General features: G+C 49.9%; 1 protein-coding gene across 3 annotated transcripts in view; it reads right to left on the bottom strand.

The window, feature by feature from the left end:
* Nucleotides 1-12789, bottom strand: part of FAM65B (family with sequence similarity 65, member B) — a 57615-nt gene extending 44826 nt beyond the window's left edge. For all 3 annotated transcript variants that reach the window (XM_025147283.3, XM_040684568.2, XM_040684558.2), the window contains exon 1: nucleotides 12667-12789. In XM_025147283.3, the coding sequence (XP_025003051.2) occupies nucleotides 12667-12727 (61 nt within the window). In that variant the 5' untranslated portion in view covers nucleotides 12728-12789. The remainder of the gene's footprint in view (nucleotides 1-12666) is intronic.
* Between the last annotated feature and the right edge of the window lie 864 nt (nucleotides 12790-13653).

Below are 13653 nucleotides of genomic sequence, written 5' to 3'. Positions count from 1 at the left end.
CAGGATGGAGAAGACCACTGAGACCATCTAGTCCAGCCACCAGCCCGCTCCCACCATGCCCACTGCCCACGTCCCTCAGTGCCACATCCACACGGTTCTGAACACCTCCAGGGACGGGGACCCCACCACCTCCCTGGGCAGCCCTGTGCCACTGCCTCACCCCTCTTTATGAGAAGGAATTCTTCCTAATATCCAGTCTAAATATTTCACTTTCAGTCTGCCATCCAAAATAGTCCAAGTTGCTGTAAATGCATCTCTACAGAGATCAGGTTCTGAACTGCTGCCCTTAGGACTTCATCCTCACTCTTCCACAGCTCTTTTTGTACAGGGTTTTACCTCAGCCGTCACCTAACAGCAGCACCCAACACCTACACCCTATTTGCCATAGGATTTACTGTCCCTCCTCCAACAGCCCAAGCTGCCACAGAGCCTTTCACAAAGCTCTTCCCATTTCTCTGGAACAGGTATTGATCCAACACTTTCTTTAACTGACTTTAAGCAAAACTCAAACTTGTGCTTGGTGTAGATGCACCTTAACACCTCATTAACATATTTACTTGGTTTTAGTATTGAATGCAAATGGAAGAGGGAGAGGAAGAGGGACAGGGGGACCCCGGCAAGGCTGTGGGCTTGGTAAATTGGCACAGTTTGGGTGGTGGCTCAAGAAGACCCTACTGGTACTCTCCCTTATGCCTGGATCCTTTCCCACTTGGGTCACATTCACCCTTCCAAATACCAGTGTTGCCCGTGGAACACACAGGGTGATACTGTGTGGGGAAGCTTGTGAAATGGCAGGAAGAGTTTGGGTTCCACGAAGCATTGTGCTCAGAGACAAAAAAAAAACCCAACCTCGCCGAATAAAAAAAGAAAATCCCAGCTGCCAACTCCAGCAGTACAATCTTTGACCTACAATCTTAAGTAATTTCCAGCAGTACTAATGAACATGTGGTATTTATATCGCATGCTGAAAATAAACAGCACCCTGAAGCCTTCAGAAGTAGAAACAACAGAATATGGCTCCAGAGCCTCTCAAAGCACGTGTGCTGGGGGAGACGTACAGAGGCTGCCATTGGCACCGTGGTGCTGCTGTAGGATCCAGGGCGTGTTTTTAGGGTCATCCCTGCAGGTCTCTGCCTGGACCGTCTCCATGTGCTCCACATGGGATGTGAATGGGGAGGGCATGGAGGAGAAGTCGCTTTCTGGAAAAAAGCAGCTGCGTGTTTCGAGCTGTGGAATGTCAGGGGAAGAGGAGAGGGAATATTTGTGGCAATGCTGAAAGCTATAAATGTCTCATCATGCATACTTAATATGCTTTTGAGTCCATTTCAGCCTTTTAGGGGGTGGCAGCTCTCACTGTGGAAGTCTAGTTAATTTGTTATAGGCTTTCAGTGCCGACAGCTAATTGCAGCATCTGACTTCAACCTTGTGCCTCCCACAGTAGTTCCTGGCAATTGCTCTGCATGCCCCATGTTGCAAACTCCCTCTGGCCTCGTCAGCCTTCTCTTTCAGAAGATTTTCTGAACCTAAGGTTGCAGATGTAAATGCCTCCTTCATTTGCAGCCTCCTCTTTCAAGGAAATGTTCTCCATCCTATGCAAATACGTGTGCTGAGGGATGTGGGAGCTGTTTCTCTTGGTTTCTCAGTACTGTTTTGCATAGCAAACGTGGAAGTCTAATTCCCTTCTGTCACCTCTAGCCCTGTGTGGGTTCCCACTTCCCTGCTTTCAGGGCTGCTGCTTGCCAAAGGGAAGGCTGAGCAGGTTTGAGGATGCTCTAGATAAAATCTTTGCTCCACACCGTCCTTCCGAGCACACATTCATCATGACACACGTGCTTTTGAAAGGATTGGCTCAGTCATTCCACGTGTGTCTTGTTTTGCTAATTCAGTGGAAAATGCCAGAGAGATCTGCCGCCCTCCGTCATTAGGCCGGATCTGAAGCTGCCATTGTATTGTGGCCACGGTCATGCTACTACCTCTATAAATTATTCACTGGATTGCAGTGTAATCTGCTGTTATGTTAAAAATAGGTCAACACGAATGTCCTCAGTGCAATTTCCAAGTGACAACAGCAAAACCGATTCTGGCTTTGTCTCTACAAGAGAGAGTGACCTCTGCAAAACAGCAATTGCTAGTTGTGCTGCACTTACATATCCCTGCTGGGCTTCCGTGCACCTTTACAAGCAACACTTCCAACAATGGCAGCCCCACGCTGTACTTGAGAGATCTAAGCCCGAGTTCTTCAATTACCTGCTGGGCTTCACAGGAGCACTCTGCTTTCTATTAGCCTTTGCTCTCAGGCCAGAGAGCAAATCATGCTTACCAGGGGAATGATTAGAGCACACCTAAATGCTACGCTTCTCCCAGACACCTGGAAGGCTTCTTGCAAGGACCAAGCAGGATTTTCTGGCCAATACCTATCATAGAATCACAGAACGGCTTGGGTTGGAAGGGCCCTCAAAACCCACCCAGCCCTACCCCGTGCCATGGGCAGAGCTGCCCCCCACCAGCTCAGCTGCCCAGGGCCCCATCCAACCTGGCCTTGAGCGCCTCCAGGGATGGGGCACCACAGCTTCTCTGGGCAGCTGTGGCAGTGCCTCACCGCCCTCTGAGTAATTAATTTCTTCCTGACATCTCACTTTAATCTCCTCTGTTTGAGTTTAAAGCCATTGCCTCTTGTGCTGTCACTACACTCTCCAATAAGGAATCCTTCCTTGTCTCTTCCGTAGTCCCCGTGAGGTGCTGGCTCCCCAGAGCAGCAGAGTTGCCTTCAGGCCCACTGCCACTGTCGTCTACAGAAACTTGGAAAGATGGAGGCTTCTGGGGAACACCTCCCCTCATCAAACTCTCAGAGGGAGGACCCTGTGAGGATCACAGTGAGAGTGCGGGATATCCTTGTACCTTCCCTGTTGTACCGCCACGCAGATGGACATCCCAGTCCTGGCTGACTTCAGACACCTGGAATCTGGGGGCTGGGGTTGGCAGACAGCTCAATGGCAGTGCTCAGCACAGCGTGCAGACAGCAATTTGCATGGATGTCTCTCATCAGCACATTTGTGTCAGCAAGAGGCTAGAGGAAGTGGCCACAAGACGGTGGCCTGGGGCTTTGGATGTCTGAGGTAGATTAGGCCCGCCCCAGCCTTCATGGAAGACTATTTGTGTGTTTTTTCCTATTGTAACTCCTTGCTCTGTTTCCATGGAAGTCTCCATACCCTTTCGTGTGGGAGGAAGTGCCTGGGTGCATTTTCCCCTCATGGACAGACATCCCACACGAGATTCCTACAGCAGGTGGCACACCCAGGAAGGCTCCCCTAGGAACACAGGTAGCAAACCTGGGACCTCAGTCCAAAAAGGAGGTGAGTGATCAGGTTTGAGAGCAGAGAGCAGGACAGGTGCTTCCACTTGGAAAGGCCTTTACTGGAGAAGTAAAAGCCAAAGACCTGATGCCTATTATAAGCAACTTGGGCAGGGCTGGCCATGCACAAATTCACCTTTTTTCTCGGCTAAACATGCAGCTTCTCAAGTTGGTTACTCTGTTCCCATATTTTCACCTTCTCTGTACATCTGGTACATCTGGCCTGCGCTCACTGCCCTCCTGCAGCACTTGTTGCTCACCTTCTGCAGTCTGTTGGCACTCACTTGTTTTTCTGCTCACGCCCTTTAACCACCGTGCAACCATTTCTCCCCTTGTACTTCCCGTCACTGTGTGGCTGCTCAACCCTCAGGTTCCCCATTTTACTTTCTTCTTCACGTTGCTTTTGCAGCTCTCACGGCACTTTACGGGAAACAAAAAGGTCACTTCAGCTGATGTTCTGTAGTGGTTCAGGAACAGGTTCAGTCTCTCAGGACCTCTGGCCAGATGCTTAGCACAGCTGGGTCTTTGGGGATGACTGATGTGTACATAAGGCAGTGGATGTGCCTTGTGGCAGCAGACATGTTGACAAGCCTACACCCTACCTGCCCTAGGGAAGCAGGAGGAAGGAACCACTAACCATACTATTTTTCCCCCAGAACCATCTCCTTTGAGAGTCAAGCCAGTGGGCAGCAGCCCCTCTCCCAGGCAGGTTTTGGTGGCCATGGCAGGGAACAGAGGGGTTGGAGGGAGCAGCACATTCCAGTTCCTCAGCCTGCTTAGCAACCAGGGCTGGCTGAGTTGCTCTTATGCACGCCGAGTGTGTGGATGGCATGTCTATTGCTGCAGCTCTACCCTAAGCTTTGTCCCTTGTTGTTTTCAAAATGTGTTCCTTGTTTGCTAATTTAAGTTGCACGGAGGTCTGCTGGAAATTCATTTTGCTTTCCCGAACAGCTGAAAGTCAGCAAAGCAATGCAATGATCAAAGCCACTATAGTGATCAGAGAGCTAAAGGTACGATGCTGTCAGGCTGCTTTTTGGGAGCATGGCTGTCAGACAGCCTCTTCTGCGCTGAGCTGAGCCCTTGCTGCTGGATGGCCTCAAAACCTGGCTCCCACATTGCCCAGACAGGTGAGGAGAGTGGGGGGCTCCTGTGGGGAATGAGGTGTAGGCCCACAGGTCAGGTGCCTCCTCAAGACAGGAGCAAGAGTGCCCTATCAGGCCGTCTCCAGGACAAGATTCATCCCTGTGGACAGAAGCTTTCCTGCTGGGATCATCTTGAATCTTTAAGCCCTCTCTTGGCTCCTTCCTGCTTCTTGGTTCCTGGGTACTTCCTGCCCCAATCCTCACCATGTGTCCCTGCAGCAGGCTGAGCTCCTGCTATGTTTCGGTGTCTCCTTGGGATGGATAATAATGTCCACTTCCAAAACCTGCTGGTTTCAGCAGGACTGCAGTTGAAATGTGGGCTCAACTACATCCAGACTGCCTGGAACTGTCTGGGCCAGCCTTATCCATACCCACCTCATGTTACCAAGAGGGCACCAGGCCCGGAAGGTCACGAAGGACAGTTGTTATATAGGGTGAGGCACTGTGGGGTTGGAAGGGACCTCTGGAGGTTATCAAGTCCAACTCCATGCTAAAACAGGTTCCTAATAAGATGGTTTCATTACAGAAACCTAAGAGGAGTCCTCTGGTTCAGAGGCTCTGGGCAGAGGCATCCTCAGCATAAAACCAGAGTTGCCTGGAGATCTCTTCCAGCCAGGCAGCAGCATGTTGACCGACACTGGGTCCCCAGAACGAGATACCTCTGAGATACCCCACAGCCCTCTTCCTCATTGCCGCATATTTCTGTGGCTTAAATATAGCAGATACAAAACAAGTGCAGCACACATGAAATGCCATTCGGGGGAGCGCGCTGAACATGCTGCCTGAGTAACATAAGGAGCCCAAAGAGCATCTGCCAAATATTTGGGCTGAGATGCCAAAGAAGAGAGGGGTCCTCAGTGCTGACCAGGCCGTCAGGCTGGTGCTGTGAGCATCTCTAAGGGGTATCTCTTGGGGAGGAGGCAGGCTGCCCATGATCCAGCCAGCCCTGCAGCTGCAGGAGCTGCCTTCCCAGGGGTGTGGCATGGCAATGCAATGGGGTTACACGACACCAGGGAAACGAGGCCAGTTTTTGAATGTTTGACCCTGGTAGTATATTCAGCGCAGTGCTTTTTGAAGCGATTAATGACAACAGCTTGGCACCGATCAGTGGCTGGTGTTGCTGATTAAGCTAACTCTTCTTTGGCTTGTGGCCGGCAGCAGGAATAGAAAGGGCAGGAAGCTCCCCAGAGTGGCAGGAGAGGCAGAGCAGCTCAGGACCTTCCCAGCTGCCTGCTTTTCCGTGGGAAAACTGAAAAAAAAAGCAATGGCCACCCAGCTCCAGAGCTGTGCTCAGCCATGCTGGAGGCTTGGCTTCTTAAGCTTCCTTTACAGTGGGATTCCAGAGATGCTATCCAGCTCCAAATCCATCTCCACCCATAAAATCTTTCACGCAAGGTGCTCCTGGGATGGAAATCTGTCAGATGCGTGTGAATGCCACATGTCATGGCTTGATCACCAGAGCTGACATAACAAAAGCTCCCCTAACTGTTCTGTTTATAAATAAGGCAGCTCCTCCAGATGCCACCACAGAAGTCAGCAGTTCCCTAGGGGAACGGGCTGTGCTCTGCACATCATCTCCATTAAGAAGCTGCAGTGAGCTCTGGTCTGTTGATTTCTGAGGCAGTAAAAGATCTAATTTGCTTTGTGCTGCCTCTTTTAGCTCCATGGCATCAGCTGGGTCCTCTCCTATTTTTTTCTTTTTTCTTCCCAAGTAAGAAAATTTAGGTTTGCTCCCAGGAGGCTGTGTGCTAAGCCATGCTCACATGATGAAACGGGAGGTGTTGCAAGCACTCGTGTGCAATGGCACTTACACCTTGGACAGGCACAAGCATTTAGGGAAGTTGAGGGCTTTGCTTCCCAGGACGGTCATTTCACTGAAAGTCCTGCCTCAAGGAGAGGCTTCAGTATTTGGGGCTGGGTTATTTTCAGTGTCTCCTTCTCTGTGAGGTGGATTGCTATTAATTAGAGGAAAGCTCCTTCTCCATTTTTGCCTTTCCATCTTTTTACTTTTTAAGCTCCAGGCATAATTTTCAAGTTCCAGCTCTGAATTTTCCAATTCCAGGCTCCTTGCACTTAAACCAGAGTAAGCCACCATCATCCCCCCCCCCATCCATCCATAAGTTACACAGCACAGGCCTTGCACTCAGCATTTCCTGGCTGTATGGGAACTGTTGAATCACAGCCTGAACCTCTGATTGACCACCTGAGGCGGGCACTGAGTCAGCTGCAGGGGCACAGGTGAATGCAATTTCACCTGAGTGACCAGAAGGGGTGGAACCTGGCTGCACCCCTCCTAGACCCCATTTAAGGGCTGACTGCCATCATTCCTCTTAGAGCCCTTTTGTAAGTCCAGGACTCAGGTAAGATCTTTGTTTCATTACTTCTTTGTAATGTGATAATGTCTCTGGTCCAATACCTGTATACCTGTTTGCCTTACACCTTGCAAAGCTGCTCCACCTATTGCCCAGCCATCAGGTACAGTGGGCTCTCAGTGGCTGTGCAAACAGTGGCTGTTCTTCCACACCCTCAGCAGAAGGTCACTTGAGAAGCTGCCACTGCAGCTGTGCCTCCCACCCATCAGAAGGGCTGTTTTTGAGGTAACAGTCACAACAGAGCCCCCATTCAAATCATTTTACTGTTCTCAGGTGGCAGGTCCAAGGTTTGGAAATGCTGCTCTGAATTCTGTGGGGCATGACAGCATCCCTCACCCCACTGTGATGATAAGGCTGCATCAGAAGAAGGGTTGCTTAGGAGGGAGCGGGAGGAGGTTGTTCCCCTCTGCTCTGCCCTTGTCAGGCCCCATCTGGAGTACTGCATCCAGACCTGGGATCCCCAGCATAAGAAAGACATGGAATTGTTGGAGTGGGTCCAGAGGAGGGTCACAAAGATGCTCAGAGCGTTGGAGCACCTCTCCTATGAAGACAGGCTGAGGGAGTTGGGCTTGTTCAGGCTGGAGAAGAGAGGGCTCCAGGAAGTCTTAACTGTGGCCTTCCAATGCTTAAAGGGAGCTAATAAACAACAGAGAAATCAACTTTTTACATGGGTAGACAGTGACAGGCCAAGGGAGAACAGCTTAAAACTGAAAAAAAGGGAGATTTAGATTATAAGTCAGGGAAGTTTTTCACTTGGAGGGCGGTGAGGCACTGGCACAGCTGCCCAGAGAAGCTGTGGTGCCCCATCCCTGGAGGCGCTCAAGGCCAGGTTGGATGGGGCCCTGGGCAGCTGAACTGGTGGGGGGCAGCCCTGCCCATGGCACAGGGCGGGGATGGGTGGGCTTTGGGGTCCCTTCCAACCCAAACCATTCTGTGATTCTACGATAAAGTCCTACCCTCAGGAAACCCTCCCACTACCAGCATTGCAATGCCCCAGCAACGCTGCCAAGTCCTGTCCCCTTAACTCATGTCATCATGCTGCTTTCTCTGTTTTTCTCTCATTTTCACTCACAGCCTTTACCCTCGTGCTTCCTGATGGGCTGTGCTGTGGTGTCACGCCCTCAGCACACCAGCCTCAGACCTTTGTTTTCAGCACAGAGAGGCGGAAGCGTTCCTCACGCAGCGAGCTGTGCCCTGCATCACTAAAGCGGGGAAGCTGTTTACTCTGTCAGCCCACCGCAGCCAGGCCACATTTATTTTGTGGCTTTAAGGAAGGGGCTGGATGACAAAAAAACTTGTGTTTTACAGGTCTCTCTAAGGGGGCTATCTAAAAACAGGAACCAAAAGATGGGAAGGAAGGCAGTTTGGCTTCAGGCTTTGGTGAGATGCTGGTTTGGAGAGCCTAGAAAGTCGCCTGAGCACCAACACCTGCAGTCTCTGGCTAGTTGCTTCCTTTTCTGTGAGGACTGGTTAAATGCCACTTGTTTGTTATTTGACCTGTTTTTTTTTCCCCTCGCTGCTGTTATTATTAGTGATCTAGAAATATTGCTGACAAACAGAAACCAAACAATCTGTCTTCAAGACACGGAGAAAGGGGAAAAAAAAAGATCAAAGATCTTCAATTAAAATACAGGGAGACAACAAAGCAGAATGTGCCCCTGATTCCAGTTATTTTTACATTCCAGGCCTGATCATCCCTGCGGCAACACCCCACTAAAAATAGGACTCCAGCTGCTCTAGGACAGCTGTGGGATTTCCAGGGTGGTGACGGGTGTCCCACACAGCCCCTTGCTCCGGATCAGCTTGGGCCTACCCACGCAGCCCACAGACCCAACCCTGAACAGCAGCTGTGCTGAGCAGGGGATCCAAGCAGTCTGCATAGACTGGAGCAAGAACAGCTGCACCATGCTATGCAGCCACCTTGTGACTCTGCCCTCATCTAGGCTGAGCAGGTCTGTCTGGGCTCTTGGAGAAATGTTCTTAAACCCAAGTTTATAGGCCAAACACCTCTTATTTAAAATCCATCTATCTGGTTCAAGTAAACACTGTTGCCTTGGTGATGAGGAATTGGGACTTTTCCTTCCTCTGCACTGCAGTGAGTGTGCCGCACGCCTGTTCCACTGTGGGTATGGGAGATAAGCTAGAAGGGCTGGTGGGAGCTGCAGGACAACCATGCTGGGGATCCAAGACTGCTTGTCTGCTAAAGGCTTCCTGTGTGCTGGGTGATCAGCGTGTTGGGAGATAGACATCTCAGACACAGTTTGGGGTGAAAATATAAGATAAACTATATCTCTGAGGTACACACCTGCTGGAATATAGCACTGCTGTGCAGATGGGAACATCTTTAGTGGATGCAGCTTGCTCAAGATAGCAGCAGTTTGATGTGCCCCATAGGCTGTTGCAGTAGCTGGCTCTCACCAAAGAGGCATGGAAAGGAGCCTGGTCCCATGGACCATGGGTAAGCTGTGGCACCAGTCTTGTTGTGTGGCTTTAGACATGGTGCCTGAGAGGTAATGTCTTGTGGTGTTTTAGGGGAGAGAAATGTTGCTTAACCTGAACTGTTGCTAAATGAGGAACATGTCTCAACTTCAGGGAACTCTGAGTTAATCATAGAAGAGTAGAATGGTTAGGGTTAGAAGGGACCTCTAAGATCACCTAGTTCCAACCCCCCTGCTATAGGCAGGGACGTCTCCCTATAGACCAGGTTGCTCAAGGTCCTATCCAGCCTGGCCTTCAATGCTTCCAGGGAAGGGAATTCACAGTGCTCTGTCAGTGATGGTGTGACAGCCTGGCAGTGTGTCCTGACCTTCTCAAGGAATAGCTGATGTAGGAGTAATATAAGCAAAATTGAAGGAGATGGAGTACAACCAGCAGCACTCATTAGGGTTTTATAGAGAAGAAATGTTTTGGTACTAAACTTGGACTTCTGTGAGAAATAGTACTTGATACTGCATGAGAGCTTGACTAAGAAACTTGAAATGATGTAGATCAATTAGGGGTGTGCTGGATGGATTCAAAGCAAGTCTGAGGGACAGAAGTAAACCAGTTGAAGAGTCATCAAGGATGCCAACATCTTGTGGGAACCTGCCCAGATTGGTTTTATCCCTGTGGGATTTAACACTCCTAATGCCCAAGATATTACTGCGACCATATGCAGATGGCCCCATTTCTGAGGAAGTGGTAAATAACTGGGAGAAAAGACTACTGGGAAAGTGAGCTGATTCACCTGGGTTTAGGATGGGCATATCTGCAAGTGAAGGATGTGGGCCATGATTATGGAATAGCGTTGATGGTATTCTCAATTTTTGATGCTGAATGTGTTGAAGATTGTAGAGGAAAATCTTATGAGAAGTATATCCTCATGTGATGCTGGGGCCTGAAAGGATTCAAGCAGTCCTATAAGGGTAAGAGTGGTGCGAGTACAATCTGTGGGCAGTTGTATGAGGCACACACCTACAGCATGAGTAGGTTGTTTGCCCTCCTGGGCAAAATGCTCCAAAACCAAGACAAATTAACACCAAAAATAAGATGCAGCTTTTTTAAACTATGATACTAGCTAATCTCTGGGACAACTTTTGAAGGTGCATGGGAGCTCTGCCATCACCTATTTCCAAATCATGTCAGATGTGAGAAAAAAAGAGAACAAAACAAGCCCACACCCTCAGAGCTATGGTTTGAAAGTCCCAGATCAGCAGCTGCCAAATAGCTCCAGCTGGCCCCAAAACCCACAGCCAGGTTTTAGCTGGTATGTGCTCTCTGCAGTTTGGGGTTTCAGGTGTCGTAGTGGTGCTGGCTCTGCCTAATGTTCCCTGTGAGGTACCAGGGAGGGTGCACCCAGCCACCAGATTTAGCAAGCCTCTGACAGAAATAGATTTCTTGTGTAGTTACACAGCAGCAGCATTTTAATTTCCAGTCTCAACCTAAGCAAGCATGAGAGCACAGGTGCTGGCACAGCACCCTGCAGGATTAACGTAGTTAGAGAAGTTCATTTGCTGAGCTGTGCTCCTCCAAGCCCTAGCAGGGAGGATGGACATCTTACCCTGGTAAGATGAGCAGGTCTACCCCCAGCATGGGTGCACTTGCATGGCCTTGGGAGCTCAGCAGGAGCACCACAAGGCACAGCAGCACCAGCAGACCCACCAGAGGTTTTGTCAGGCACAGATCTGCTCCTGCACATAGGCTGGTACTGGAGAGGTTCCTATCTTTGCTATTGCTCATTTATTTCCCCCCCCCCCCCCCCCCCCCCACACCCTGTAATTGAAACCGGCACTGCACCTCCCTATGCCAATTCCTACCAGCCAAAAATACATTTACCTGCTAACCTGCTCAGGAGAACAAAGAGAGGGATAAAGGGGAAGGTGAATGCTGTGCCGTACTAACATGGGGCTACCAGCTGTAGGTCTGGGAGCCAGCATCCTGCTGTGAGCTGCATGTGGATGGAGTGGAAGATGTGGGCATCAGTCCTTAGGCTCACAGAGTGACCCAGGTTGGAAGGGACCTCATGGGATGCCTCTTGTTCCCAGCAGGGTCATGGAGAGGTTCTAAGAATGTCCTTGCCCCAGAAAAGCCAGCCTTCTCTAGCTGGATCAGCCCTGCCAGAATCAACGTGGCTCAAAAGGACTTCTCAAGTGCTGTATCTTTCCTGATGCAAATATCAAATACATTCTTCTCCTCCCTTCCTACCCTGCTGGTTAAGAACATCGGTTACAGGCTTCAGAAACAGCAGCAACACCTCGATCCTGTCACAGAAACCCACACAGAATAGGAGCAGGTTGCTGATCATTGCAAGAGACAATCTCCCCTGTGTGAGCTGTGGGCATGCAGTTCCCAGCCACAGGCTGATCTGGCCCGGGGGTGCCAGCTCCTCCCAGGGCTGTTGGGCTTTTGCCCAAATGCAAATGCTCCGACCTCTCCTTTCTGCAAATCCTTTGCCCCTCTGAGCCAGGACTATGACACAGGGCAAAGAGCCGGGTCATATATACGTGAGAAATGTATCTGAGCACAGACAGTACATCACTAAAGTTGCTTTCTTTTCTGGGCTGATGCCTTTCAGTGAGGCTCGGATAACTTGATTTGGCATCATTCACTGCTAAGTTTTCCATACCAACCGCAGCTGAGCTTTGTTTAAATGAGGTTTGCTGAAGCAGTGCTGCAAGTGAGTTTAAAGGGTCACAGTCCCTGGAGCCGGTCCAGGCAGTTCTTTGTGCCTCTAGCTCCCTTGGAAACTGCTTAGGGCTGGGAGATTTGCATGAGCCATGTCCCCCAGCTTCACTCAAGTGCAAGGGGGAGCAATGAGCAAGGCACAAATTACACCCTCTGAGCCGTCCAGTTGTAGGGATGAGAAACTACGGCACCAACTCTACCCTGGGCTGCAGAGGCTGGAGAGAAGGAGGGTAATTTTGCAGAGATTATTTAGGTAGCCCATTGCCTTCAGCTCCTGTAGGCAGCCCCTAATGCTTTAAGGGCAGCTGCACGTGTGGCATTGAATGGCGAATGTGCAGCTTTGCAGCTGTTGTAGAAAACACACTTGGTGTGTTTCCCCAGCTTTCTTCTTCTGCAATAAGCTCCTTGCTGAGGAAGCAAGCTGCTGAGCAGTGTGAAAGTTGTTTTTATTGTGTCTGGGGTTGTTTTTTGTTCCCCATTCTCTCAGAGAAAAAAAAAAAAAAGAAAGAAAGCCTGATTACCCTGACACTTTGGATTCAGTAGAGAACTTCAGATTTACCCAAGAAATACCACCCAAGCTAGGAACTGCCTTTAGCCTGTGCAGGAGAAGAATTAGTTGAATAAAAGATGACTTTACCTTCCTCAAAGGCATCATCTTCTTCCCCAGATGCAACCAGGTCTTCCTCGGTGTGCTGCATCGTGGTGAGGGTGCAGCTCAGGGCAGCAGCCAGAACTGAGTGCTCACAGCGGTTCCTACACTAAGAGAGGCTGTTTCCTCTCGCCGGTTTCCTAAACATCGCGGTTGCAACAGCTTCCGCTTCTGCCTTTGTGAAAGCGGACTCATTCATACAAATAGTGAGAGCTATTGGTGATAGGTGGACGGTTGGACTGGATGATCTTGTAGGTCTTTTCCAACCTATGATGCTATGATTCTATTTCTATGAAATAATGCTCCACAGTCTTACTGATGGCCTTGGGAGCAGCTCTGAGTTGTGGACAGGGTGAGAGAGGAGGGGATAGGAGGGTAGAGGAGAGATCAGCAGAGCCATAGACATCTGGAGCAAAACTTTCTGTCAATAACAGGCATGTTATTTGTAGATCTCTGTCACTACTAATTCTGCATCTCACCATCCCTTTCACCGGCTGTTTTCTGAACTTTATGAAGCAAGTTGACTCCCTCCTTTCAGGTCCCTCAGTTCACAAGAGGGCCATAGCCAGAAACTTAGGCTTACATAAAAACACACTTTTTGTATACACTCAGGTGATGCTCGAGCCTTGGATAGTCCCATTGCTTCATGAGGCCACTCACATGGCATTCGTGTGCATATGTGTACACGCAGGTGTGGGGGAGTTAAACTGGTAGCCTGCCCCATCTCTGCTCTCACTGTGATGGCAGTGGACCTGCACTGAGTTCTGATCACTTGGTCTTGTATTCCCATGTGCCAGCACACCCTTGAAAGTGCAACTCCCAGCACAGCGGTGGTCACTGTAGCTTCCAGCAGATGAGTCACAACCAGAGATGAGTTCATCCCTAATTAGTGTGGGTTTTTTATCTTTTCGAAAGCTCTGCCACTGGGTTTCTGCAGGGCTGAAAGACAGCTGGTCTCCTAGACAGCACACAGCT

Source organism: Gallus gallus, chromosome 2, assembly GCF_016699485.2.
Source record: "Gallus gallus isolate bGalGal1 chromosome 2, bGalGal1.mat.broiler.GRCg7b, whole genome shotgun sequence".
NCBI lineage: Eukaryota > Metazoa > Chordata > Aves > Galliformes > Phasianidae > Gallus > Gallus gallus.
Note: the sequence above shows the minus strand (reverse complement) of the source record. Positions and strands in the feature narration are given on the sequence as shown.